A 27106-nucleotide genomic window follows, 5' to 3' on the forward strand; every position below is an offset into this window, starting at 1 on the left:
AAGATTATATACACTTTTATACATATAACCCTCATGTTTCAGGATAAAAGGCACCTTCTAACTGCCTGGGGTGAGAAGGAAAGTCCTCCACTGGGCACATTAGAACCTAATTGTTTGTTATGGATGCTATATGCTGCCCTATATATTTCTACAAAAACCTCCAAACTTTCCTGACCAAAAAAAAAAAAAAAAGCATCAGCAGCCTGATTTTTCATCCTTTTGACTCCCATCTCAGCTGGGGCTGCCTGCGGGCTGTGGCTCTGAAGAGTCTGAAAAGCCTGTGCTCTTCCCCACAGCCACACGTCCCCCCTGGTTGTGTCATTTGTCCATCATCAGCCTCCACCGCCAGCCCTGGCAGGCTGGGAGTGCACAGCTCTGACAGCACAAGCATGGCACCGCTCAGACAGCCCTGCGAGCAGCAGACAAGCAATTCTCAGGAATCTCTGTTTTAGTAACAGCTCCTTCCAAGCGCCATCCTAGAGATGAGAAACCTCAGCTACGGAGGTGGCTGGTGGCCACCCGCAGCTGTGACAGGCTGGCACTCGGCTGGGACACACCACGGGGTCCTGGATCCCTCCCTGACCACCGAAAGCCCCCAGTCCTCAGCATTTGCAGAGCTAGTATTTCGTAACTACACAGGGAAAGTGCTAATGAAGCTGCTCCAGCAGCAAGTGGCCAAGCCGCAGGATTTTGGGAGCCTTCCCCCAGCAGGTCTTTGGACGGGAGAGCTCGAATCCAGGAGACTCGACCCCTAGAGGGCTGCCCCAGGACCCTGGCACATTGGCACCAGCCCTGCTCTGCTCTGCTTGCCCCTGGCCAGCAGGAAAATCACCAAAATCTCCCTCTCCGGTGACTTACAGAGCCAAGATAAGCCCATTTTCACTCTTAGAAGTGTTTCTTCCTCTCCAAAGCTCAATCTGCCTCTTCCTTCAAAGAGGCAATTCTAGACCTCATTCACTCACGGAGGTGGCCCCGCAGGAGCTTTGGTGCTCACCCAAGCAAGTCAAGGGTCAGCACGAAGCAAAGCACACAGAGAAAGCAGAAGATATACTGCAAGCAAGGTGATGTCACCTGGCTTTCCCAATGGAAAGCACTAGGAGGTTGAGGTTTTGTCATCTCCCATCGACCTCCTATGGAAAAAACCAGCATCACCTTCACAAGCTGAACCTCCCTGACCTCATGGGACAGGAGATGGTGATGCCTGCCCCAAGCAGTGCCCACATCAGCCATGCGGAGGTGACCATGCACCCATGAGCCCAAGGAAAGGCCCACGTCACCACTGTCCTTCTCCGCTGCCGCCCTTCACAAAAACACAGCCTGTTTTTCCTATTAGCAATTGCAGTCAGCTAATACCTTTACCTTTGCGTTGTGAACGGTGTCACATCTCCTAAGTGTCTTAAAGTAATACTTGATGATATTCTCTCCCTCAGTAAACATATTGATTAGATTACAAATCAGATTACCACTAAACATGGCCCTTTGCAGAGAGCGAGGCAGCTCTTCTGCTTCCTCCTGTCAAGTAGGTTGGAGTTTATTTGTTGCAAAAGCTCTTGATTATTGTGATTTAATGCGACTCTGCTCTTCCTCTCCCCCACGGGGACACAGAACAATTAGAGGCTGCATTCTGGGGTGATTATAACACACCTTGGGGGTGTTCACGAGGCAAAAAGCTAAAGAGCAAAGGACTTAACGACCTAGAAAACACAACGATTCCCTGACACTGTGCTGCCCTTGGGGCAGTTTGACCTGGAATCGATGCTGCTGTTGGGGCCGGGACACAGCGGCGCTGGCAGCCAGGGCTCAGCCAGCCCAGGAGCTGTGGGGGGCCGTGAGGGCATGTTTGGGAGATCTGCAGCAGCCCCAGTTCCTGCAGCAATGATGGGGTGAGCATCCATGGAGACAGGCAGCAGAGCCAGCTTGCCCCTCTGCTTCCTGCGAGCGGTGTGGATGGATGGGACCAAAGGGGGCTCACCCTAATGCCATCTCACCCTCGCCAGGGGCCACATCGGTGATGGCAGAATGGCTCCGTGCCCATCTCTTCCCATCGTGGCATCCCACAGCGATGGGCGAAGGGGGAGAAAATCCCCTGTATCAGCTCATTGCAGATTAACTGGGATTTAGGGCCAAAGGAAGCCCAGCTAAAACAGGGACAAGCAGGAGAGCTGCGGAGCAGCGCATGTGGCCTCCCGTGCCTCTGTGCACAGGTGTCCTGCCAAGGCGCAAAGCCGTGGTGATGCCAACCCAGTGGTGATGCCAATCCAGCCGCTCCCACCACCTGGCAGCACTCACAAATCCCATTCCTGAGATGTTTGGCATTTTCTCCCTCCAGCAGCCGCAACTCCTGGTTTCGGCTTACCTCAACCCTCTTCAAAAGGATCTTGCATCAAGCCTTACAGATTTGTAACTTGTAGAAATCATAGCACTTGAAAGAAGAAGGGAAATTAAAAGACTGTGGTTAAAATGTTGATTCAGTGTGTACTCTGCTTTCTGACACTGATTTTCTTGCATCTTGCCATCACCAGAAGCTCCCTTTGAACAGCTGTGTCCCGTTTTGTAAACGGTTCTAATCTCGCAGCACGCTTTCTTCTGCACCTTGACTAATTCCCCCGGCTTGTAAGAGCGCTTGCACTTGTAAGCTCACAGACATCTGCTACACTCGGTGACTGTGCCCTCCAAAAAAAGCCTTAAATACATAAATAAATAGTCTGGGGCAGTCGTTCTGATCAAAGCCAGCTGAAGCACGCAGGGATGTCCTCATTATTTATTATAATTTTTTTAATTGGAGTTCTCTTTTTTTTTTTTCTTATCCCGCCGACTAAATTACACCCGCCCTTTCTCCCCTTCCCAGTTGCTGTTATTTAGCGCTCGGCAAATTAATAATTTAGAGTTTATGCTGAGCTGAGACGCTCCCCTCCCGCTGCGGCAGGGCCGCTATGGGGAGTAGGGGTGAGGAGGGCCGGGCCTGGCAAGGCCGGACAAGGCCAAGCAGGGCTGGGCAAGGCCAAAGCAGGCAGGACAGGGCCGGGCAAGGCCAAGCCGAGCCAGGTAGAGCTGGGCAAGGCCAGGCAGAAACGATCTGAGCCAGCCAGGGCCGATCCGAGCCGGGCAGGGCCGGGCTCTCGGCGTGGCCGGGCTCGCAGCTCCACCTGCCGCCCGCCGCCATCAGCTCGCCTGAGCGCGGCTCTCCCCGGCCCTCCCTCCCCGCAGGGGCTTGGGAAGGGATAACGGCGCCTTATTAATGAGATAACAGCAATTACAGAGCATTTCCCAGCCCAGGGGTTTCCGTGCGTTCCCCCAGGGTGATTGCAGCCAGCGGTGATGAGGCAGGAAGGGGATGCAGCGTTAATCCCCTCAGATGGCGGAGGCACAGGACATGGAGCACCACACAGCCCCCAGACCCACAGGGATTTGGGGTGGGGGCTGCAGCATGAAAATCCTCCGTGCCCCCCTGTGTGGTGTCAAAGGGGATGCAGCCCCAAACCCTGACACAGCAGGGCTGGGACAGGCCATGATCCCACCATGGACCACACACCACAACCACCCCAGCCTTTACTTGCTACAGCAACAGCTGCCTTCGTGTCCCCCACTCCCTTTTTTTTTTTTTCATGTATTTATTTTTCCAGAAATCATTTTCTTCTCCATCAACCACAGGGCTCCAGAAGGCCACCGCTGACCTCTTTACTCCCTGCCCCAACTCCACCATGTCCCCTGGTCACCGCCATTAGGCTCCCACAGGGCTTTGTGCTACTTCTCCAACCCTTTGATTACCTTTTTCTCATTTTCTCCCACTTTCACCTCTGCCTTTCCAAACCCAGATACAAAATGCTTTACAGCAGAAGTGTTTGATGGGTATGGAAAAACAGTAGCTTTTCTCAAAGCAGCTGTTGCGCCCCCAGTCCCAGAGCAAGCATCCCACTGCACGTCTTTCATGCAAAAGGATGAAACACCTGCAAAGCTCCTTGCTGCACAGTCAAAAACCATCCTCTCTTACACCTCTAAGCAGCTTTGAGCGACAACTTACACTCCCTCATTCTGCAAAATCAGCTTTAGGCAGGGCCGCAGGCGCAGCAGCCCGGCTGCCTCACACACCTGGCCCCACAGCGGGAGGACCGAGCTTCCCTGCAGAGCAGACTTTACATATTTGCATTTTTAATTATTTTTTTTAATCAAAACTGAAAAAAAAGTTTATCCTCCCTGCATTAGAGGGAAGGGTACAATCAAGCTGTGAGCTCTCTTTGCTTACTTGGCTTATTAAAGGTGCCCCAGTGCCTGTGTGTACGGGGTCAGGGTTCGGGTAGGGCAGGGTCCTGGGAACAGGGCAGCAGCAGGACGTGTCTGGGGCAATGAGGAGCGCAGTCACACAGCACACTGACATTGCTCTGTGTCAGCAAAGCAACTTCTGAAGCTCACAAAAAAATCAGCCTGGGTCTGTTAGAAACCCCCAAGCCCTCAGTGCACAGCTCAACGAGGTGGTGCTGGGAAGGAAAGCCCTGGGCCATATGCAAACCTGGCTAGACAGGGCTCTAGCCCCGCTCACACTCACACTCACTCGATCACGCTCACGCACTTTCCCCTGCACACTCCTGCTTGCTTCAGTTGCCAAGGAGACAGCGGATGCTCACATGGCCCTGCCTTTCGCAGCGTGCAGGTTCCGGGTGCCCAGTTTAGCTATTGTTTTAATATCATTTCTTTGCAGAGACCATGCCCAGGAGGAGCTTCTCTCCCATTTAAACCAACCAAGCCATAAAACCAAGCAGCGGGTGCAGCCCCAGGCCCGTCACTCATCGCTGCCCCAGCTGAATGATGAGCTGCTTATGGGGGCAAGGCCCCAGGTTCCCTCCTCCCCGACCACCAACTGGGGTGGGGATGGGGCTCGCTTCCACCAGCATTCACACCACTCTTCTAGGGCTGTGCTCTGAGCAGAGACCCTGAAATAGGGGCATTAAGATTAAGAATGCACACACCAAACATACTCCTACCTTTCCAAAGGGGAAAAGCTACTATATAAAGACAAAAAAAAAAAAAAAAAAAAAAAAAATCACACACCTGGAGTTAATGCTGCTGTGCATAGGTATGAAAAGAGCAAGGAAATCTAATGGTTTGGGCATTTAACACCTACTTTTCCGGTGTGAATCATTAATCCCACCAGTCCACATCTCTGTGAAGAGCCTTCAACCCATAACTTACCCAGAGTTTTCCCTAGTCCATCCCACAGTGGAGTAAAGGAGCCTGGACGCTAAATGGTGACACCGTCAGCATCTTCATTTCTTCTTAAAGAGCCTGTATCTAAACACCACTGAGTTGGGCCGTGAAGAACAATATATCTAATTTCCCAGGAGACCAATCTGCAATAATTGGGCAATGCTCCAACGTGCTTGCTTGAAATTAGAGCACCAAATGCATCACAGTAAACTAGAAAGCAACTAGAAAGCACTTACAAGTGTGTTTTTGTTTTTTTTTTTTGGCAACTTAATTTTGTTATTGCATTGAAAAGTACATAAGTGCTCAAGTAAAACCATATAGTACTATCACAGCGCAGAGACGCTGTAGAAGTGAGATTTGTTATGTATTTATGCAGTACTTTTAGAGAACCGCCGCACATATCACAGCCCAAGCGCTGCTCGCGTTGTTTGTACAAGTAGGCAATTGACTTCAGAGCAGGGAAACTCCCGGGAGGAAACCAAACTGGGTGCAACCTAGCTCCTTTTTAAAAAATAACAGTAAATATGCTGTGCAGGAGAAAAAAAATAAATAAATAAAAAAGAAAAAAAAAAGGAAAATATACCGTGTTTCATGAGGAAAGCTATTTCTGAAGTAGAAGAACAAAAGTAAAATCAGGCGGAGGCTGTGAAGCATGAAGTCTCCCCAGCGCGCTCAGAGCTCCCACCTGCACTCCCACGTCAGCACGAGGCAACGTTCAGCAGCCACAGAAACACGAGGACTGCGACTGAATTCCTAAAAGCAAAGTTTAAAGAACGTCCTCCCTTTCACGTGGCTTGGTGTGTTATCAGGTAGTCTCAGTAACACAAAATAAAGGAGCACTGGCTTGCCCAGGAGGGCAATGGGAGAAGGGGGAGCTGAGAGCAGAGCAGATTTTGGCCACAGCGGTTCAGTAGGGGACAGGTCTGTGCTACTAAAATACAATTTGAAGTAAAGGCTTCAAATTTTACTTCACAACTTACCTCAATCTGCAACCCGAGGGATTTTCTGACTGGGAGGACTTGTGCGTAGCCCTTGTTGGACAAACTAAAGACAGATTAGCAAGGCCGAGCAGGAGCAGCATGCTGCCCTCCCTACCTAGCCCTTCAGGGAATGAATATCCTCCAAATAAATCACCCAGGCAACTTTTGCAGATGGGGAAATGTCACTTGCTAAATAAAATCTCCCAAAATACTGAGGAGTCTTATGCAGGGTGCTGTCTCCCTGACATTTTCAGAAATCTAAAGATTAGGATCAACTTGTAATACCTTAACTCCCTCTTCGCACTTTCTACCACATGCTAATACACTAGGTTGGCCTGCACCTGCCTGAAGCCCTGATACATAAATATCCTTGCATATACACTGGAAATCCCTAAAGAGACCCTTCCCAGCTCAAACCCACAAGTGTAAGGGTTTGCACACTTATCTAGACACACAGGCACACACGCACAGTCCAGGGAAAAAATGCTGCTGAAATTGTAACCATGGTTGTGTAACCAACCATGTTTCTAGCTTACCCACAAAGTTAACTCTTCTCTACAGATGGACAAATATCTGTAAACATAAGAAAATGGTTACAACGCTCACTGCATTAGACTACTCTCACACCATTCTTTTAATTTAGACAAACAGAGAAATATAGGAAAATTTCTTGGATCAAATAATCTCTAATGAAATCTTAACTGTTGTGAAATTGATGGCATTTGCAGTGTTCAGGCATGCATCTTTCATTACATATTTCAGTAGGTGACTTGAAAGCACGTTAATTATACAGCTCTGAAATATGAAAACCTGAATCCAGAGTGCCTTATTATATCCTAATTGTTCCACTGGCTAGGAGAAGAATGATAGTGATAGTTCAGGAACATTACAGCTACGCGCTACCTAATCAAAGGTGTTAAAACTGAGATATCAAGGCTAATGCAAAACAAGGTGCAGAGCCCACCTCTAGGTCACTTGCAGAAGTGCTGTAAAACTCAGAAACGAGAGACAAGCAAGGTGTTGCTGACATGGGGCTGAAAGTCTAACAAATAACTGTGGGGTTACAGAGCAAGAGCCTGCCAGTTGCGGCAGTCTCCCCAGCATGCACCTCCAGCTTCAGGGGTGCCAGAAATCACAGCACACAGCCCAGGACGGGTGCTGAGGAGACAAAGGAAAGGGACAGCCTTAAGCTCAAGCCTGGTGGCAAATGAACCTTTGCATTTTGGTGGAGCTGTGCAAGCTTTGGGGCCAGGTAAAAATCACAGCTTCTCTCTTTACAGGTCACTAACGTGCTAGGTAAGTGCTGCTCTACATACACAGTTCCTGTAAATGTCAGTCCTCCTCGGTTGTGGGTTTGCTCTGGAACATACAACTCCTGAGATGCTTCAAAAGGGAGTCAACTATCTTTATAATTAAAACATAAAATCAACAGCTGATCTGACACAAGAACATCTCAGAAAGTATGCCAACAGCCACATGAAGCAGCAAGCAATCCAGCACCAACGATAGTTGAGGGCCAGTATTTCAGCCAAAAATTATATCCATTTGAACTGGAGAAGGGAGATGGGCCCTACCAGCTTCTCTCTCTCTAAAATAAAGCCTTTTACAAGCCAGGAAAAAATCGTGCAGAGTTAAGAGCTGATTGCGCACTTAAGAAGATATTATTTAAAACCAAGTGCTACTACCTCTACTGCACAAGGAAGACACAGTACACCACACCATGTAATAACTTAAATTTTTCAGACATGTCTTAGTCCCTACTTGTTACTGGAAGCCACATTTGAAGGTCAGTTTCTTCTCAACTTACCTGCCACAGCTTTGCAGTTAGCGTGCTCACTCGCTGGATGGTCAGTGGTGATTAGCATTCACAATTGTTTTTTTACAATTAAAGGAAGGCTATGACAATATTTTGGCCAAAAGTCAAAGTAGTTTCTTTCCACTTAATAACATTACATAATTCCAAAGACAGTTTGGAGTTTACAAACAATTAAAATCTTCAAGTAAGTGTCGCGCATGATGTCAGGTGAACACATCACTGTTGGAGCTAATCCATTTTTTCAGCGAGACAACCGGTCTCACGTGGACCACATCAGTGCCGGGCCGAGTGCCAGTTCACTAGCAGTGTGCTTGCTGCAGTAGCCTGTGGATAGGTTTGTCCATGTACAAGAAATAATTATCAAAATAATATGATTTTTCTATTCATCTAATAGCAGGATTGGGCCCTCAAAATTGTGATTTTTTTTTTTTATAGCTGCCCATGTAGAGGGAAAATAAAAAAAATAAAGCTAAACATTCAGTAAAGAGCATCAGAAACACACCTCTGACTTTCATATTAGTAATCAAAAACGTGTTCCTTATTATAATATTCATAATTGTGTTCCAAATTCTTTGTTTTATATCACATCTTCTGAAACCCATTGTGGTTAATTGTGTTTGAGGGAGTAGGCTTGCCCTCAACAAGAGGGTATTTTATTAAACCTTTACTGGATCAAAACAAAACACTTAAGATCTCTTCAAAAAGTTTCCCTGCTTAAAAAGCAAACAAAACAAAACCACTATCCATTGATGTTTGTCCAAGATCCCTAAGACAATAATGAAGTTTTAAGATTCATAAAGTTTCATACCTCCAAAACACTTGACAAAACAAAACAATATAAAAAACCAAAGTGCATCTTTAGGAAACAACATCCCCTCAGGTAGACTAGTATTTTACTGTACCAAGAAAAATAAATCCAAGAAGAGAAAAGATTTAGAGAGAAAAATACATTAGCAAATACAGATAAATTTGTTTTTAATAAAGGAGTTAATTTTCTTTCAATCCTATATAAAACAATAGCAATTAAAAACTTCATTTTTGAAAGTAAAATATTTACATATGAACAAGTAACTGTGCAAAATTTACATGAAAAAAAAATGGAAAGACAGGATTCCTAAAAGACAAAATAAAAGGGGTGTAACAGTTGTCAGGTGTTGATAAAAATACTGATCAGCATTCAGTTTACACGCAAGAGAGTTAAATTCTACCATGAGAGTTCACACAAAGAAAGCCAAAGTATTTACAGTCATAAAAGTACTATCAATAGACAATTTAATACAATAACCTCTGAAAATATAAAGAACCAATTAGTATATTTGTAATAAAAAAATAGGTACAAAGAAGGGACTTTGCTCTGGACATCTTTAAAGTAGGCCCACAGCTTGCATACAGTCTTTTAGCAAAATAATTATAGTTTACATAGCCATTTTTATGTTATGTGCCAAAAATTATGTACAATTACTGACAAAATACACCAACCATTTTTCAACACTTGATTCACACTGAGAAACAGTCTTTTGATGATTCCTCTCAACTTTGATTTTATTTAATCTAAGCTCTCACTTTAGCTAAAAAACACAGTGCAAGTAAAATATATTTATGCTGAAAAGGTTTCTCTTTTTTTCCTTTTTTTCCTTTTTTAACTTTACAGCTTTACAAACTATAGCAAATAAAATGCATTTTTACAGATGCTGCTAAAACATTCAGAAGTAACCCTCCTTTATGGGATTTCAGGGCCTCTAATAAGCAATAATGTGATTAAAATTGAGGTTATGTTTAAAATTAACTGTATATCCCTCTAGATTTTGAACATTTTGGGGAAAGATAAATATTCTTAAAAAATCAGTTTGCTTTGCTAACTGACTGTTTAAAAAAAAAAAGCTAAATGAAATGAGGTCATCTGCTGTAGACATATGCCTATATAATTGATTTAGTTGAATAAAACTGAACTAAAATGCACAATTAATGTCAAAACTGCTACAGGGCTGACAAAGGGTAGCTAGTTATTTGCTAAACGATTCCATCAGTCTTTATATATGGCTTGTTTGGCAAGAAGGCCACTCAATCAAGAGATGAGTTAAAATTTAATTGTCCTTTTATAGTATCCACAGGCCTTGTAAGTATCCTCACTGTTACAGAAATGTATTTCTCTTATACTGAAGAGTTTATTTATAAACAGGAATATAAAACTGTTCCATGTAAAGAGGTGGTTGTTTTTTAAACAATATCCCATTTGCTTGTTACAAAAAGGCGTAATTTGCAAATATATAAAAAATGTCCTCAGGCGGCTCTCCGTCAAAAATACCTTGATCTTTTCCATTTTACTTAAGGAATGCTTTATATAGCAATAGTGAATGGCTTGTCTCTCGCTCATTTTCTAAACAAAATATGAGGTCCCTGAGGTTCACCCGCGTTATCCTTTGTCGCGTAAACTGTCTGGTTGTTCCAACTCCAGAGCTGCCTGGGACTGCTGCATTTGAACCAGATCCCTGTAAACAAGAAGAGCAGAGAAATCAGAACTTGGTAATGCCACAGGTATTCCAAAACTGTTCAGAGAAAATGCGTGGGGTAAAAACTATGTCCAGGAGGCTAGCAAACAGTGTATGCTACAAGATTAGAGACTTCACTTTAATTACTATTTTATAAACAATAGTTGAATAAGTAGAAGCTATCAGTGATGTTTAATATAGATTTGTTTTGAAAACACACAAGCAAAGTGCTGTTCTGGTCTGCTGGCAGGCTCTAGTGACCGACAATCCCAACAAGCAGAAACCCAAGAGCAACTACTCTCAGTATTCTTCACCAGGTTAGCAGAGGGATCCCAGGGGCAGCCCTGGAGTTCTTGCTGAGCTGGGAAGCACTCCTAGCAGCCTGACTGTGAGGTTGCAAGGAATATCCTCGGTCTCCCCCGATCTTCCCAGTAGGCACTCTACGAGCGCTGCCTGTTGTTGCCACCAGCTGTAACCAGGCTCAGCATTATATTAAGCAGCAGCTATTCTGGATACCGGCAGACATTCCCTAATGATCTCTGAATTCCCCTCTATCATTCAGCAGCACTTATCGCTCATCGGTACACAGCGGTAGCTTGCCACACAGGATGAAAGAGAAACAAGCAGAGTGTTATTTGTTCCTTTGAAAAAACAGGAGGAGAAACCTAAGATTTCTTTAGAGATGCCCAAACTGTTTAGATACAGACTGGTTGGTGACTGAGTTTGCAGAGCAGCTCTGCTGGGGCGAGCTCCCCATGCGTTCTCGCTTGCAGCAGTCACAGCTCTGGTAGGATATGTGTGATAAATACAACTCTTTTATGTCTTTTATGCTTTTGTTTACACCAGCAAGGAAATCCTGTAGTGCTTTAAAACCATCAGATTAGGCAGGAACGCCATCCCATAACAAAGCGTCTCTTTCCAGAAAGCCTGGGGTTTTCTCACAGCCAGGGTTCTCTAGCACATGCAGCAGAGACATTTCCTTGGTAGTACCGGGGTGCAGCCTGGCTTGGGGCTGGCGATAGCTAAAGACCAGCAAGCATCAGAGCAGCAGCCCCCAAGGAAGTTCTCAACCAGCCTCCCTGGCTCTTTCTCGCCTGCAGGGTGGAAGCAGCAGCAGTGAGGCACAGTCGCCAGTAGATGGCACAAAGAGACCAGAAAGCCAACCTGCAGCTCAACTTCTAAAATCAGAAATATTTTGGGTAGTTGCTTTTTGCTGATACCTTTTTATTTGACTGTTTATATAGATAATGAAGATGTTCTGACGATTAAGAACAGTTTATATTTCTATCACTTACTTCTGGATACCTTTTTTCCCCATCCTATTTCATTTACTAGAATAATCTAAGGTTCCTTTTTAAATAAAACTTCAGAACTAGGTGACACCAGAAGTCCCAAACACAATCCACTAGTGGATAAAGATTCATCTGCCTGCAGTTTAGAGAATTTTAAAAGTGTTCTGAATAAGAACACTGCAGAGTGGAGAAAAAACCAAAAATATTTAGAGTAGCACCAGAGCCATGTGAATAAGCTGCTGAGACACACACTAGCACAGCCCTCTACATGGTAAAGTAATGCATTTCTGATCAGTTTACATTAGTAAGAAACCATCTCTGAGGTGGTGGCATACTGGGTTCACTGCAGCCCTTCTTACACCAACACACCACTAACAGCAAAGGACACTTTTCAAAAGGTCACTTTAAAGCACTTGCACAATTTAGGTGCCTAATTTCCATCTACTTCAATGGACATCAGAAGATGCAGGACAACATTGGACGCTAAATAAGTTTTGTCAAATGCATACAGGTTAATAACCAAAGGTCTATGGATACAGTGGTTAGCTGTTTGCTTTTAACTATACCTTAGCTCAATCCTGATTATATAGACTACAGCATTTTAAATAAAAAAGTAAAACATCCGGAGTTCTTTTAAAGACAGAACTATGCTGCTCCTATAGGCCCAGAATAAATTATGAAGCTTTCTTACAACATTCAATAAAATCAGTTGGACCTAAAATTCTAAAACCAACAGCAACACGTTTTGTTAAATTTTTAAACAGTACGATTATTAGAGGTGATTTTACATGTAATTAAGATTCCGCATCCCTAGACAACAGAAGCTTACATTTACAAATCTGTGTCTAAGTAGATTTTTCCACACTTCTTCTAACATGCCTTAACTACAAACTGCATACAAATGGTGACAAGTGGAGCTCAATTTAAAAATGTTAAGTGACACAGCAGCAAAAGCACAGCTGTGAGTCTATCAGATCAAAAGCAGCTGGTTCTTAATTAAACAGACAAAAAGATTAGATTTCCAGGGAACCTGTAGTTAATTGGTTAACCAGTAAGTGATTAATCTAGGATAACTAAATTAGTCAGATTTAGATGAAATACAAACAAGTGTTCGTAGTAGATGCAAAATACTTTCCATAACCTAAGTGACATTAGCAGACTATTAATGTTGCACAGTTGAGCGTGCATAAGCAGACAATGCCAACATCAACACTCCATGAAATATTTCAGGATATTCCTCAGAGACCACATCATTTATAAACATATTGATCTTTCCGAGTGCTGCATTCTGCAATTTTTCTAATTTTACATTATGTTTATAAAACTTTAACACAATAATTAATTAACTTATGTAAAAACAAGTCTATCAATAAGCAGGCCTGATATATTATTAATAGTATCAGGCATTTCAGTAACATTCAAAACACAAATTTATTTATGAGGATGCTCAAAAGGTTTGATTTTTCAATATAAAAATAAAATTTGTTAGTATTCAGATTGTTTTGTAAATTTTATATCAAGCACACAAATTATTGCTTCTAGTAACTTAGTATAAAAGAAAGTGAACTATCCTGAAATTAGACTTTTCTATAGAATGAGTTGCTTTAGCAGCAAAAATGTGGGATGTTCATGGAGTAAATAAGCAAAATTATTAAACTATTAGTAACCTGTCACTTGCTATCAGATACAAAACTCTGCATCAAAAAAGTCTCAAATTACGAAGAGAGTGCTTTTCGACCTGTTAATGATAAGTTTCAGAAGACTTTGTTCTTTCCAAGCACTAGAGATTCTTCATTCAATATCTTCCATGCAGAAAGTAATTTTATACTATTTTGTGTTCATTAACTTGTTTACAAATATAGCAGATAGTCTATCAATCTACCTGAATTTAAATGAACATTAAACCAAACAAATACTGAGCATCCTAATAGCTTTGTCAGGAGAAGCATTTTTAATTTTTAAAACGCAAGATTAAATGGTAGAACATACAAGGGATATATATGAACTTGCTAATCAAATAGAAACGGTCAAACAGATCTGCTGTAGAGATCCTAAAACTACAAGGCAATCAAAAGCTGAAGAAATTAGGCAAGTTCCTATAACCCGAAGGTCCAGATGTAAACTCCAGCAGTGATTCAATTCTACCACTGCACCCACCTCATTAAAGGCATTAGTGTGCTCTCGGTTAGTTTGGATACAGCTGTGACAATCTGTTTTAAAACCAGGTCTAAAGCAGCACAGACTTGAGAGAACAGCGATGGCTTTCTAACATTCCTCAAGTTTCATGAATTGGGAAATATGACTATTCAAATTCTGTCCCTTATGCCACCACACTGATGCTAAAAATTGGTTCTGGCCTTGAAGCAAGCAAATCTTAGCACATTTCAAAATACACTTCTGCTACTCAAAAACTTCTACAAACTAGTAAAGAAAACTCTGAAGAAAAAGACTTTTAGAGTGACACAGCAAAACCAAGGACTGCAATTGCACTGTACCTCTGTCCCTGATCCAGATCCTGGTGAATCCACTTTCCTCTTCTTTCTGGGACCAATTGCAGCTAATGCAGTCAAGTTGGCATCCCTCTGTCTCATCTGTGCTAGCTCCTGTTGCTGCATCTGCATTTGCCAAAACAAGTACGGTTAATCTTTTTTCTTTTAATTTTGCAAAGAAAAGTTTATGTTAAATTGAACACTCACCTCCTTGGCCTTCTGTTTCAACCTAAGCTGTTCTGGATCTTCTTGTCTAGATCGAGACTGTGTTGATAAACAATGAATATGGAAGAGACAAGGAAGAAGAAGAAAAAAAATTGTTTACAAAAGCAGGAAAACATGTTAAGTTTTACACAGTGTATGAAAGCTTTTCTTAAATTTCTGTGGGAACTGGATTAATAACACAATAACACAACATAAACCTATCAGAAATCCTGGATTATTTTGGGAATTGTCTCTAGAGTGGTCCTGCCTAGGTAGTCATACTCATCCTATATTCTGGTCACTGAGTACAACCACAAAGTCTAGTGCTTACATCAACTGCTTCACATCTATTATATTTCATCATCCTGTCAAAATCTTTCTGAATTCTATTTCTATTCTCCAACATACTTGTTGCTTTTCTATACCATTTCATTTATGCATACCACCAAGATATGAAATAAACATTTTTCCTCAATGAAAAAGGCAAGGACTAGTTTTTAGAATCTACTCAATCTGAGAAAAAGCAACAAGCATGGTAGAGCAGCTGTCTCACGTGCTTTACCAAGGAAAGCAGAACACAGCTGTATCTAAAGAACACATTCATCAAGTTCTACCTCTGAAGATTAGTCTTTCCCTTCATCACATGCCCTTTAGAATGCAAAGAAACTCTGCACTTTTGACGTCAAAAATGACACTGAAAGTGTGTGTGAAATCCAAGCACTTGCCTTTGCTGCACGCATTAAAATTTCCCTTTCTTGTTCATCTTTACGCTGCTTTTCTATTTGATCAAGTTGTTCAAAGAACTTGAGCTGTGCCCGAACGTCACTTGCTTGTTCATATCTTTCATCATCCTGAAAACATAGCAAATATGTTTCTCATTATGTATCTTAAAAACAAAGCTGTTAGCTTGTACTGTAGAAGAACATATACATTTAAAGCTAAGTGTTCACTTTGTCCTTTTCAAACAAATAGCAAGTGTATATTTACACCAGTCAAACCAGCTAGAGCTCTTAAAAGCATTTTGTTCCATTCCATGAATTCATCAGATTTTGACTTTTATGCTAATAACGTCACGGCTTTAACCTCCCAGACATATTTCAGAGAGAACTGGTTTTTGTTATTTTTTAATGCTTAGGCATTTGCATCTATTAAGAACACACATCTGTCAGATAGAAGTCTCTTGAGAATTCAGAGCAGTGCTCCCTAGTCCCACATTGATCCCAGCAGCATTAACAACAGGTGCAGTCTGTTCATTCTAATACAACGTGGCCACATGCACGAAGAGCAGGTGAAACAGCTCATTTTACATTCAGTCACTGCGTTCCATACAAAGTGCCTTGTTTAACAAGGGGTTACCACCAAAAAGGAGAAGAAAATATGATATATTTTTCTCTCCTATATGCTCACATTGGGGGAAGAAAGGATATAACGTGGTGTAAGCCTCAATGCTAAATTTTGCTGCATCCTCTTCATGCTTGAGCAGTTGTAGAGTTGTACTTCTGTGACTTAGTGTATACCTTTTTGGAAGGTCAGCATAGCCAAAGAATATTTCCTTGAAAGGGAATATTAACTGCATGTTCAATGATTCACCTTCCTCCCCCCAAGTCTTTCTCTCAGGACCTGCTGGGCCTATATAGATTGAATTACAGAAATAAAAGAACACAAGGACTCTACAAATAGATCATCACTGAGCACAAAAGAGGCTTCTGGAGATGAGCACCTCTATGTAGTTTCAGAAGAAGATCAAAAAGCTTGTTTGCAAAGATGCTGTGCACTTGAAGAAAGGAAATGAAAAATGCTCTTCCATCACATCATTCAGCCTTCCACTGGGAGACTTGATGCTGACTGACCTTCACCAGATGGCACATAATGCTTGGGTGTGGTGAACAATACTAAATCACATCTTTTATCTGCCTCTCTCATTGTACAATCACTCAGACTTCAAACATTTGACATAATAAAGGGGTGAGGACAGCTCCTAAACATGGTCTTGAAAAAAATTTTGCAAGGCAAGCTGAAGTATTCTAATCATCTATGTATATTAATAATCTTAGTCTAAGGTAAATCAGTCAGAGACAATAAACAAATGAACTTTACAGAATGAAGAACATCTAAACACATGTATCACAGCATGGAAACTGTGCAATTTTATCTGTGCAATTAAATACAGTTACCTTATAAGAAATGTTCTTTTGTTGAGCAGTCTCCGATAATTTTTCCACGAGGTTTTGTAGTCTTTGTTGTGTAGCATGTGAAACGTAGCTAACTACATCGGGATGGATTTCTGTTATTCCATGTTTTTTACCTACGATCAGGACAGAAAGTTGTAAAAAAAAAAAAAAAAAAAAAAAAATATAACATGCAGCTAAACATCTGGACAATCTCAATCGTGAAAATTTAAGCACTTCAAAAAAATTAGGCCTTCACGTATTTCTGAGAACAAGCATTAGACAGGAAATGGTATGCATATAAAAGTTTACATTAGCTTAACAAAATTTACGACTTAACAAATGTTGCATGCCACAGTAAAGCAAGTAACCTAAGAACATTTTTAGTTATACTATCATTTTTAAACTTGTACATAAATATGATAAATTTGTTTCTGGATTTATTTTTTTTAAAAACAAATTTGGTTATTTTAGCTGCTCTATCATTTTATACAGTCAGAATTTTAACCAGGTCCAGTAATTTTGATGTTAAGTTGCCATCATTTTAGGAAATATTTCTATAGCTTTGTTATTGCTTACACTGTTTTTCTACTTTCATAAGCTGAATGACTGCCCACACAAGCATCCAAATACACAAAAGGTATTCTAGCAACTTCAAAATTATTCAAATCAATTTCTGTGGAAAATGTCTTCAAGTACACCCAACACTAGTGAAATTTGTTTCTTAAAGCTCTAAAAACATCAACATACCTATTTCTAATATCCTTCTTTGTAAAGGTGCTGAGAAGAGGAAGGTTTCATCTTTACAGGACCTTGTTAACGTGCCCACTAGCTCAGAGTTTGTTGCCAATATTCGAGCGCTTTCCTCTGACAGGTTGACTCCAGCCATTGATGCAACATCATTAATGTCATCATCATCCCTTAAGAAACGAGAACTCATTACAACCATAACATTTCATGATACTTCTTTTATCTACACACACTGCTACAAAACCTCAACTGCACATAAGTTCCACAACAAATCTGAATATTTTATTTCATTTTTACATTTTATTTTTTATTATACACTAAAATAAAACTAACATTTGATTCCAAAGTATTTTTGCCATTTTGCACTTCCTAACTGTTTTTCTTAAGCTCTTTTCTTATGCAACATTTTAGCATCTTGAGAAACAGGAGACTAGACATCACTACCACCAAACAATAATAAACTGCACTCATCACTGTACAACAGGCCGTACGTCCAAACGACCTGAGCAGAGTTGGCAGGAGCAGAGGAATGAATTCTATTTGCTTGTCCAGACAAGATTTGTTTGTGAGGTTTGATATCTATCCTTAGTGCCAGCTAAATGCTAAAACCAGTCTGGCACAAGTATACCCACAGCTGTTTGTACAAGTCTTTAAGTAGCAAACCTGCTACAGAAAATTCACTTCTAGTTCTTGTGAGTTTACCTAGCCTGATTCAGCACCACTGGACTACACAAAAGGATCCCATTGAGCTCAGCAGGTTGCCCAGGCAGTACAAGTACAAATAAGCATATGGTTCCTCACCTAAAAGAACCTCCCCCAGGTTCTTTCAGTTTATTCTTCTGAGCAGCAGCTACTTGTGTTGAAACAGTGGCAATAGCCTTGTTTCCAGGTAATACTGTTGGTTTTACCACAGGTACTGCAAGAAGACAGACAACATTTGTACATCAAATTTCAGAGTTCAGATTTACATGCCAGTCATAGGTAGTAATGGCAGGGGCCTGGCACAAAGACTCAGTTTCTACCAGCATTTCACCCACCTAAGGCAGGACCCTCCCATGCACTTCCAGCTCCCAGACATTTTACTTGACTGTAAATGCTGCCCTAACATATCCACACCCCCAGCCACTACGGCAATACGCACTGAAAATTTTATCTGTACTGTAATAGCCAGCGTACAGCTACAGGGCACTTAAGAACTGACAGTAACAAAACGGACTTCAGTTAGTGCTATCAATGCAATATGTACTAAATATCTTGACCTCCTACCTGTCTGAAGTTGATTCAGTTGAATTTGTTGAGGAGTAGTAAGCATAATACGACTATGTGGTTGCCGCAACGCTACCATCGGTGTCTGTGTCAACGTTACCTGTGGAGGCCTTATCAATGTCCCTGCTTTTTGAGACTGTTGGATGACCTGCAGATAAGTAAAAAGAAGAACTGTGAACAATCTGAAACAACTAAGGCTAAGAATCTGGTGGGAAGAAAAAAGCCCAACAATAAACTTATAAATTATTATAATCTTAACACATCTGTTCATTGATTTAGAATCAGCACATTTTAAGGTATTTGAGTTTCTTTAGACAAATTATTACTCAGCGGAAAAGTAATCCACTTTCTGTGATACAAAAAAAGCCTTACTGCTATTAAAAAACAAAAAGCTACCTATAATCACAACAACCCTGGTAAAAGTTCTACCTGTGATTTCTGCATTAGATATAGAAACATACATAGTGTTCAATTTCTTTTTCTTCCCTAGGTCCCTAACCCTGTGCTGTAATGCCTAGGCTATAAAGACCATAAAACTGATATGATCACCAATTTTCTTTCAAGTTAAGTAGAAAGTATTTATAAATTGACAGAAGCAATCTCTTCATCTTATTTAAAAATTTCTGGATAGAGAAGCTCAGATGCATGGCAAATGTTCTACACACAATGCTTATGTACTAAGCAGCAAGAAACCCTAGCAATTTAATAACACATATTAATACATATCCTAGAAATAGCTTGGGTGCAGATACTGCTTTGTTATGAGAACAGGAAAAAAGGTGGTGCATATTGTAATATTCTTATATGGTTTTCTTTAAGGTTTACATGCAGGCCTAAGAAAATTTTTCTCTTTTCTCTTGGGGTAATTTGTTGTTAGACTTACAAAATGGGAAGTGAAAAATGCTCTGTAACCACTGCGCTCACGGGATGCAGTGATTGAGAAAATCTGTCAATATTTCTTGGTAAAGCAGGAAATACAGTACTTTAATCGTGAATGGATTCTAAATTATACCTTTTTTCTTCTTAGTAGCTCTCTTCTCTAAAAAGGTTAAAGATCTGACTGAGGTAAACAACCAATTTGTGAAGCAAACTCACTGCATTCTGAAAAAACAACTGTGTAGTAACAGCTGACGTGCTTCAACTTACGTACCAGTGGTGTAGACTGCCCTTGTTTACTAACACCAACTTGTGTAGGCTGAGTTAGGCTGATTACAGGTTGTTGGAGAGTACTCGTTACAGTTGCAGTCGCCTTCCCTGCTGTGCGCTGAACCGACGGGCTTAGCATCACTGCCGTAAGTGCAGTCGTTGCTTGCGTTGTTGGCTGCTGCTGTTGACTTTGCTGAATGAAAGCTGCAGAGTCTGGTGTTAACTGTCTCAAGGCAGGTAAACTCCTCTGAAAAGAGGAAGGGAAATAATTTGTTTGAGTATCTTAATGCTAGATAACAGAAGAAAACATTAATCATGAAAAGCAATGCGTTTAATGTCAGTGTGCTGCATTGGTCTGCATGGACATCTACATTGGAAGAGAAAATATGACAGCAGCACACAAAAATACCATGCCACTTCAAGTTTAAGGCTAGACAGAGTAACAGGACCTTTAGTTGTGGAAACCTGGGCATCAGGCATCTAAGGATGTTGAGCCCATCTGGAACCCTTGGTACGTATTTAACAGTCTAAGCTCATGCTGCCTCACTTGACTGCATATAGCAACCTATGAGATGCGATGGCTTAGGAAACTGCAGAGTTTTACTGAATTCTTCCATTAGCTACCTGTGGTTGCAATTTTTGTCCTTGCGAACAACTCACGTATGAACAAGTATTTAAGAATCCAGAAATGTCAACACACACCTACAACTATATCCCTTAATCATACATTAGTCAAGCAGAGTTATACTCTTACCATAGTGCTGTTGTGCTTTCTCTGATTTTTCAGACAGTAAATGTTTCAGAATAAACAATATTTTGAAATGCGTCGAATTACTAAAAAGTTCAGGACAAATGGTGTTTATTATTGAGATGACAAATTTCCTATTCATCTGTATGAATATGTGGCATATAGAATAAGAGCATGAGTTTGTCCAGAAGGTACAGTTTTATGTATCATTCAATCCCTACTTTTTTTTAAGAGACTAAAGAGATGATAATAAATCAATTCATAGGCTTAATGCTATGGAAGGAAACAGCTTGTAAGTAATAGAAAAACAACCCACACTTTTCAGATTTCTTAAAGTAGCAATGATTTGACACTAATAGAAATTGTATTATTGGTTGTGCCAATGAATCACGCTAACAAACCTTTGGAACCAAGAGATAGAAATACTGTTTTAAGGGAGCAGAAGTCTAACCAGGCACTGTTTAAAACTTCCATCTATATCATCTCAGAATTCCATCTGTACTGGTAAAAGATGTGCTTGTGCTCATTGCTGCAGGCAGATAAGCACAGTTATACATGAGGACTTGTGAACCCAAGTTACCTTCAGGAAAGGCACAAGGTAAGGTTGAGGTGAAGAATTAAGTTCTCTGTAGAGCCTACTGGTGAAGTCTTCTGCTTCAATTTTTCCATCCTTCAGAACAGAAAAACAAAATAAATGAACTTGCAGAAATTACCTTTTACATTTATTCAACAACAAGCAAAAAATTTAAGTCTTAGCAATCTATAGAAAATAAGCAGTTTTATCATCCCCCGCTAATTTTAGTTATCAAGTTTTATCATAGCAATGATTTTTGAATGCAGTTTTAAGACGTCAGCCACAGAGAATTATCAAGAACTGTCAACTGCTTTGAACAGCCTGGCAGCCCCATCTCTGGTGTTCTCTTTTCCAAAGTACTACAGCTCCTCCATTTCAAATAATTAAAGGTGTGCCCATCATATACTAAGGTGGCATATTTTTCACAAAACTAGTTGTATATTCCTCTTAGGAGGATACTTTGACTTTTAGTCTTGTGACCACCTCTGGTTATCTCATAACATCCGGAATACACACCTCTGCCTTAAATTGAAGGCTGCTCACAACGAGGATGAGTAGTATTACTATTCATTTCATAAATATTATGTTAGTCAAGCTTTAACATTAGCTTTAGGTAACATTATTTATTATTTTGTAAAAGTTTGTGGTTTCCTACACTTAGCTATTGTACTAGCTGCATTGTCTTATCCAACATTTCATAACTCATCTCTTTATTCATTGCTTTATCAATAAAAATCATAGAATTTAAAGAGTCATCATTTATATTATTTGCACTTAAATTTAACTCGCATAGGTCCATTACAGTAAGTTAACAAACGTCATGGCTAAGTTCTCATGCATGAATATGAGCAGCAATGTCTGATTTACAAGCTTCAAAAGAAAATTTATGCATATACTGTAATACATGCAAAGCAGTATTTGGTTTATCTCACATTTTAGAAACTTCTTCCTCATCATAAACACTCAGTTTTGAGTGTAAATTTGCCCACATATTGTTTCTTACAACTTTTAATGAACTTTCATATGAGCTTTCCTTACCAGTAGGTTCTGTACCAATTCTTTCACGTTAGCTGCAGTCTCTGAAGACTGTTTTCCAGATGATGCCAGTTTTATTAATGTGGATAGAAAGTTTTTGCATTTCTTCACATTTTCCATAGTTTCCTGATGGAGGCAGGCAGGGGAAGTAGAAGGGAAACAGAAAGGAAAATAAATTCTTTGTCATAAATACTCTGATCTGAATTCTGAGAAATAAAGTCCTCCTCTAGTTCATCACTGAATAATAATATTTATTAATTCAGGTCCCTGAATTACAAAAAGTGTTCACATTTTGTAAGTTATATTGTACTGCCAAAAATTTACTGTTTTCCCAAGGCCATCAGATAACAGAACTCTTACACCTTTACTACTCTCCACTCAGACCAGTGCCTGTGTGTGTATATGTGCATAAATATACACACATGGTTGTAATAAAAGGGTTTTTAAATGCACTCAGTATCTTACTGTGGCAGCAGTGGAGGTTGCCGTCGTTCCTTGCACTGTTCTCTGAGGAGTTCCAGTTTGTACAGCTGTTGCTGTCCCCAATGTAGTTGTTTGTGCAGTACCACCCAGAACAATCTGAGGCTGCAGAGAATACAAACATAAAATTATTATACTTGGAATGTACCTTATTGTTTCCTATCAGACCATCAAATTAACCATGCCTCAGGGCAATGGGCATCTTCTTTCACAGCTACTATAAAAAAGAAGTTGCTCATCTACTATCCGTTGCAGTGGAAAGAAAGAGCCACCAGATGGCACAAAACACTACACATTCAAAACTGAAATGGCAAAAGTTGATTAACAATTGCAGGATTTTTGGTTACTCAATAAAAATCGCAAAATAATACCACAAACATACCCTTGTACTCTGTTGTTTCACAACATGATTTAAAAAAGCACTATGTTTCTATCAATGCAGTAACTATTTTTGCCTGTTTCCTTAAATGCTACTTTCAAAAGGAGACTTTTCTAAAAAGCACAATGGGCACAAATACTCTGGTCTTCTCTAGGTCTTTTTGATAACCAACAGGACAAAACATTTTTCTACTTTCATAGACAAGTTGGTAATTCAAGGTAGGAATGCCACCTTAAAAGAAACAACACTGTAAACAAGAACTTTTCAGACGTACAGTCCGACTCAGACTTCCAACACATTCTAATTACTAATGACAACCCAATCAGAGAAACAATAATTCTTATCAAGCTAAAGCCAGCTCACAGAACTTTAACAATTTATTTGTAAACTTGCTCTTTATACAAATATACACAAAGAAAAAGGCTCCAGTGGTGCCAAAGATAACTTTCATTGGTATTTGGGAGACAGAAAAGGAGATAAGGATTTAACACATCACATTATTTTGTAATAAGGATAAATGAAGACTATGATATGCTCATTACAGGAAAAAATATGCAGATGGAATGATTTTTTTCCTCCCATACAACAGCAGCGTAGATGAGTGAGACCCGGGTAAATTAACTCTTAGACTTGGAAAGACCACTGGCATAGGCAAAGGATCTGAGAGGGAAAAAGGTTAACAGCATGCACAGCAAAACCTGCATGTATTAAATGAAAACTCTCTAATCCTCTCTACTCCAAGGATGAAGAAAGCACTATTATATGATTAGGCAACAGCAATCACATCGTGTTGTTGCCTGGAAGTCAACGGGAGAATTTCACACTTCTGTACTGCGTCTTAAACTTGGCATTCCCCTTCCTCCCCCTCAAAAAAAAAAATAAATCAACAAGAAAGCCTTTCATTAATACAGGCTGATCAATTAGAAGAGACCTTGCCATACTAAGACATCACGGTTTATCCTAGGGCTATTAGAATCTCCACAAGTACACAAACCAAAGCATAAACTCAGAAAAGCGAGAGGGCTTGTGGAAGAGAAGGCTACCAGGGCAAGTTTTTGTTTGTTTGCAATTGTAAAGTTTGTTGCAGGATTTGGAGGACTTCAGATCCATCAGAGGATTACTGCCAAAGCTCCAAATCTAAAGGAAAATAGTGTCACTTTTTGGAGGGAGAAGGCATAAAAGTTCCTTTATTTTGGCCAGTTCTGCAATTATAAAAACTTATAGCAGGATACCTTTACATACATATGCAGACAGGTATAATATGAAAAATATACATATTAAAAAATCGTATATGTATATTTATAGCCTCATCCAAAATCTAAAGTAAATTAAGATCTGCAAATGGTTTAGAAAGGATAATCCATAAAATATTTCTTCCATGCACTAAGCTTCCAATTCTAATTCCTGTATTTCTGACAGTTTCAAGGCTTTCACCTTATCTTAACAAGTGAGGTACCTCAGGCACACCTTCTGTTTCTACAGACTTACTTGCACAACAGGAGGACGCTGTAGCGTTGTGGTGGGTTGCACTGTTGTTTGAGCCTGAGACACTTGCTTGATAATAGTAGTTGGTGTCACCTGTCGTGCAATAATAGACGTTCCCGGAGCCTAGGGAGAGAGAAAAAATAATCAAACATGGTAGTTCCTAATTTGAAATATAATCTACCAATCCCTTATTAACCATATTTGGTCTTGAATGTTTTTATTCAATTAATGTTATAAAGAAGTTTTAGAATTAATGCCACGCATACAAGTAAAAATATTTTTGATGAAGGCCAGCCAAACTGTAACAGATTCAGAACAAAACTCAATGCCCATGCCACACGGGAAAGTCTGTATATCACCAGTTTCATCGATGGCTTCTTCAAATCTTCAAATACACGTTACTTTCTGGCATATTCTTCTCAGGTAAAGCCTTTTTTTGTTGTTTTGTTTTGTTTTAAACACTGCAAATGACTGAACAAACCTGCACCGTCGATATCTGTACTGGAGGAGCACTGGTAGGTGTAGCAGGACGAGGAGTCATAGTATTCTGAGGCTGAGACTGGGCATGCGCCTGTGCTTGCATCTGAGCCAAGGCTTGTTGAGGGATCATCAGCAACTGCCCATTCTCACTACGCACAAGGACCATGCCTGTTAAAAAAGAAATTAGTCAAGAAACATACCGTCTTTTTCAAATGTGAAAGAACACATTTTTTTGGTTTATCCAAGTTGGATATGTAAACGGAATGAATGCGCTGTTGAAGTACTACACAGCTAGCAAAAGTAGTTTGGAATAAAAGCAAAATACCTTGATGTGTTACCATATTTTGTATAGAATAGCTTAACTGCAGAAGGACTCTTTGTTCATCAAAATGCTCTGCATGGTGTGCATGAGCACATACGAGTCATATCCCTCCCGACCAAACATCTCACAAGACAAGAGGTTAAAGTTCGTAATCACATAAAAATTGCTGTTTTTCTAGTAAAAGATGCTTTATTTAACACAGCAACTAACACAAGATCTTCCCGTTAAGCAAGATTCCTGTTACTTTTTGAGAAATTAAAATCAAACTAGGTTTCACCAGCAAGAGGAACACAATTGTCTAAGTTCTAAATTAATTTCCCTGCAACAAATTTAGTAATGAAAGCGGTTATAAAATCATAATTTTACTCATGTGCATCAGCAACAGACTGTACTGTGCCATGTTACACCCCAAAAGGGAAATAAAACAGAGAGGGAAACGAGGCAGCCATTCCCTGCTCAATCACTCCGATCGATGCACTTCACCCCACCGGAGAGCTCCAGGGAACCAGACCCAAACAGGCAGATTTTCAGATGCTAGTCTCTTTTTCTTGAAGCACGTACAGGATCAGGACAACAAGAACTTTTTTTTCAAGGGTTCATTCATTCCTCATATCTCAGTCTGTGAGAGTCTCAGGAATTTGTGAGCTCCGAATAAGCCAGCCAAGGAAACAAACTGGGCACCCAAAACCTGTTAGCCTGTTGGAGCAACGAACTACAGGAGGAAACTTCACCACGACAATGAAGAGGCACTACTGAAACCAGGCATTTTTAGTTGTTACTCTGTGGATAAAAAGCCTATATGTGATCCATGGAGACAGATCTCTTCTCTGGGATCTCATAGCATGACTACCACAACAGAATCAAGTTTTTATTTGGTTTTCTAGTCGAAGTGTTGAAATGTCTACAGACAGCGCCTTAAAAAGTTTGCTTGGATGGTTTGAAAATTAGTGTTCAGCTACAAAATCCATATACTGATTTTTACAAATATGAGATCAAAAGGAAAACATTATTATATTAGTATTACACAGATGTTAATTTACATCAAAAAGCTCATTTACATAAAATGGTAAATTTCTATCACAGCTTGTTTAGAAGCATTAAGGTGGGAGCACTACGTGCTACGGACAAGAGCTGTATCTAGAAGCACATATTCTCAAGCTGTCTTTCTGAAGGAATGGTGGAGGGGGAAAATGTTTATAATCTTGAAGACTGCAGAACTAAATATGCTTAAGTTTAGCTGTCAAGCTTGGAAAACCATTTTCCATGCCACCACAAAAAGCAAGGTCTTTTTTCCTGTGACTTATGTCAAGAGATGCATCTTAATTACAACAGCAAAGCCACTCATCACCAGCACAGCTTACAAGAAATTTTATAACCTCAGAGCTTGCTCCTCTCTGCTGCTCATTAGAACCACCAACAGGTTCTTAACAAAATCCTCACAACACAGGAACAGGGTTACCAACACCAAAAAAAAAAAAAAAAAAAAAAAAAAAAAAGTAAAAAAAGGAGAAATTCAGTATTTTAAAGCCTAAGAAGTGACTTGCTAGCTTGCCAAGTTCATTCCTGCACAAAAAGAACTTGGCAACAATCTCCCAATGTGTAAATATGAAATCTTAGGTGATGAATTCTTGTTGCCCAATGTTGTCACCTTTCTTAATAATCAGCTGAAGAAACTGAACACCGCACCAGTGGAAATCTCTGGTATTATTATAGCTGAAGACACAAGGACAGTGAAAGCCTGATTAGAGGAGCTATTTTCAAGACAACGTCAAATATTAAATCTGGCTGATTAGCGTTTAAC

At 40.4% G+C, this 27106-nt stretch overlaps 1 protein-coding gene across 1 annotated transcript in view; it reads right to left on the reverse strand.

Moving 5' to 3' along the window:
* Nucleotides 1-9062: 9062 nt before the first annotated feature.
* TAF4 (TATA-box binding protein associated factor 4) overlaps nucleotides 9063-27106 on the reverse strand; it is a gene marked incomplete at its 5' end in the record, with an annotated part of 37543 nt that continues 19499 nt past the window's right edge. The window contains 14 exons of the mRNA XM_084296590.1: nucleotides 9063-10487; nucleotides 14275-14394; nucleotides 14476-14532; nucleotides 15198-15323; nucleotides 16647-16777; nucleotides 17391-17560; nucleotides 18192-18306; nucleotides 18657-18804; nucleotides 19807-20049; nucleotides 21131-21220; nucleotides 22163-22285; nucleotides 22625-22744; nucleotides 24507-24626; nucleotides 24985-25151. Of these exons, the coding sequence (XP_084152716.1) occupies nucleotides 10320-10487; nucleotides 14275-14394; nucleotides 14476-14532; nucleotides 15198-15323; nucleotides 16647-16777; nucleotides 17391-17560; nucleotides 18192-18306; nucleotides 18657-18804; nucleotides 19807-20049; nucleotides 21131-21220; nucleotides 22163-22285; nucleotides 22625-22744; nucleotides 24507-24626; nucleotides 24985-25151 (1898 nt within the window). The 3' untranslated portion in view covers nucleotides 9063-10319. The remainder of the gene's footprint in view (nucleotides 10488-14274; nucleotides 14395-14475; nucleotides 14533-15197; nucleotides 15324-16646; nucleotides 16778-17390; nucleotides 17561-18191; nucleotides 18307-18656; nucleotides 18805-19806; nucleotides 20050-21130; nucleotides 21221-22162; nucleotides 22286-22624; nucleotides 22745-24506; nucleotides 24627-24984; nucleotides 25152-27106) is intronic.

The sequence above is a fragment of the Netta rufina genome, assembly GCF_964035555.1.
Source record: "Netta rufina genome assembly, chromosome: 16".
In the NCBI taxonomy this organism is placed as follows: domain Eukaryota; kingdom Metazoa; phylum Chordata; class Aves; order Anseriformes; family Anatidae; genus Netta; species Netta rufina.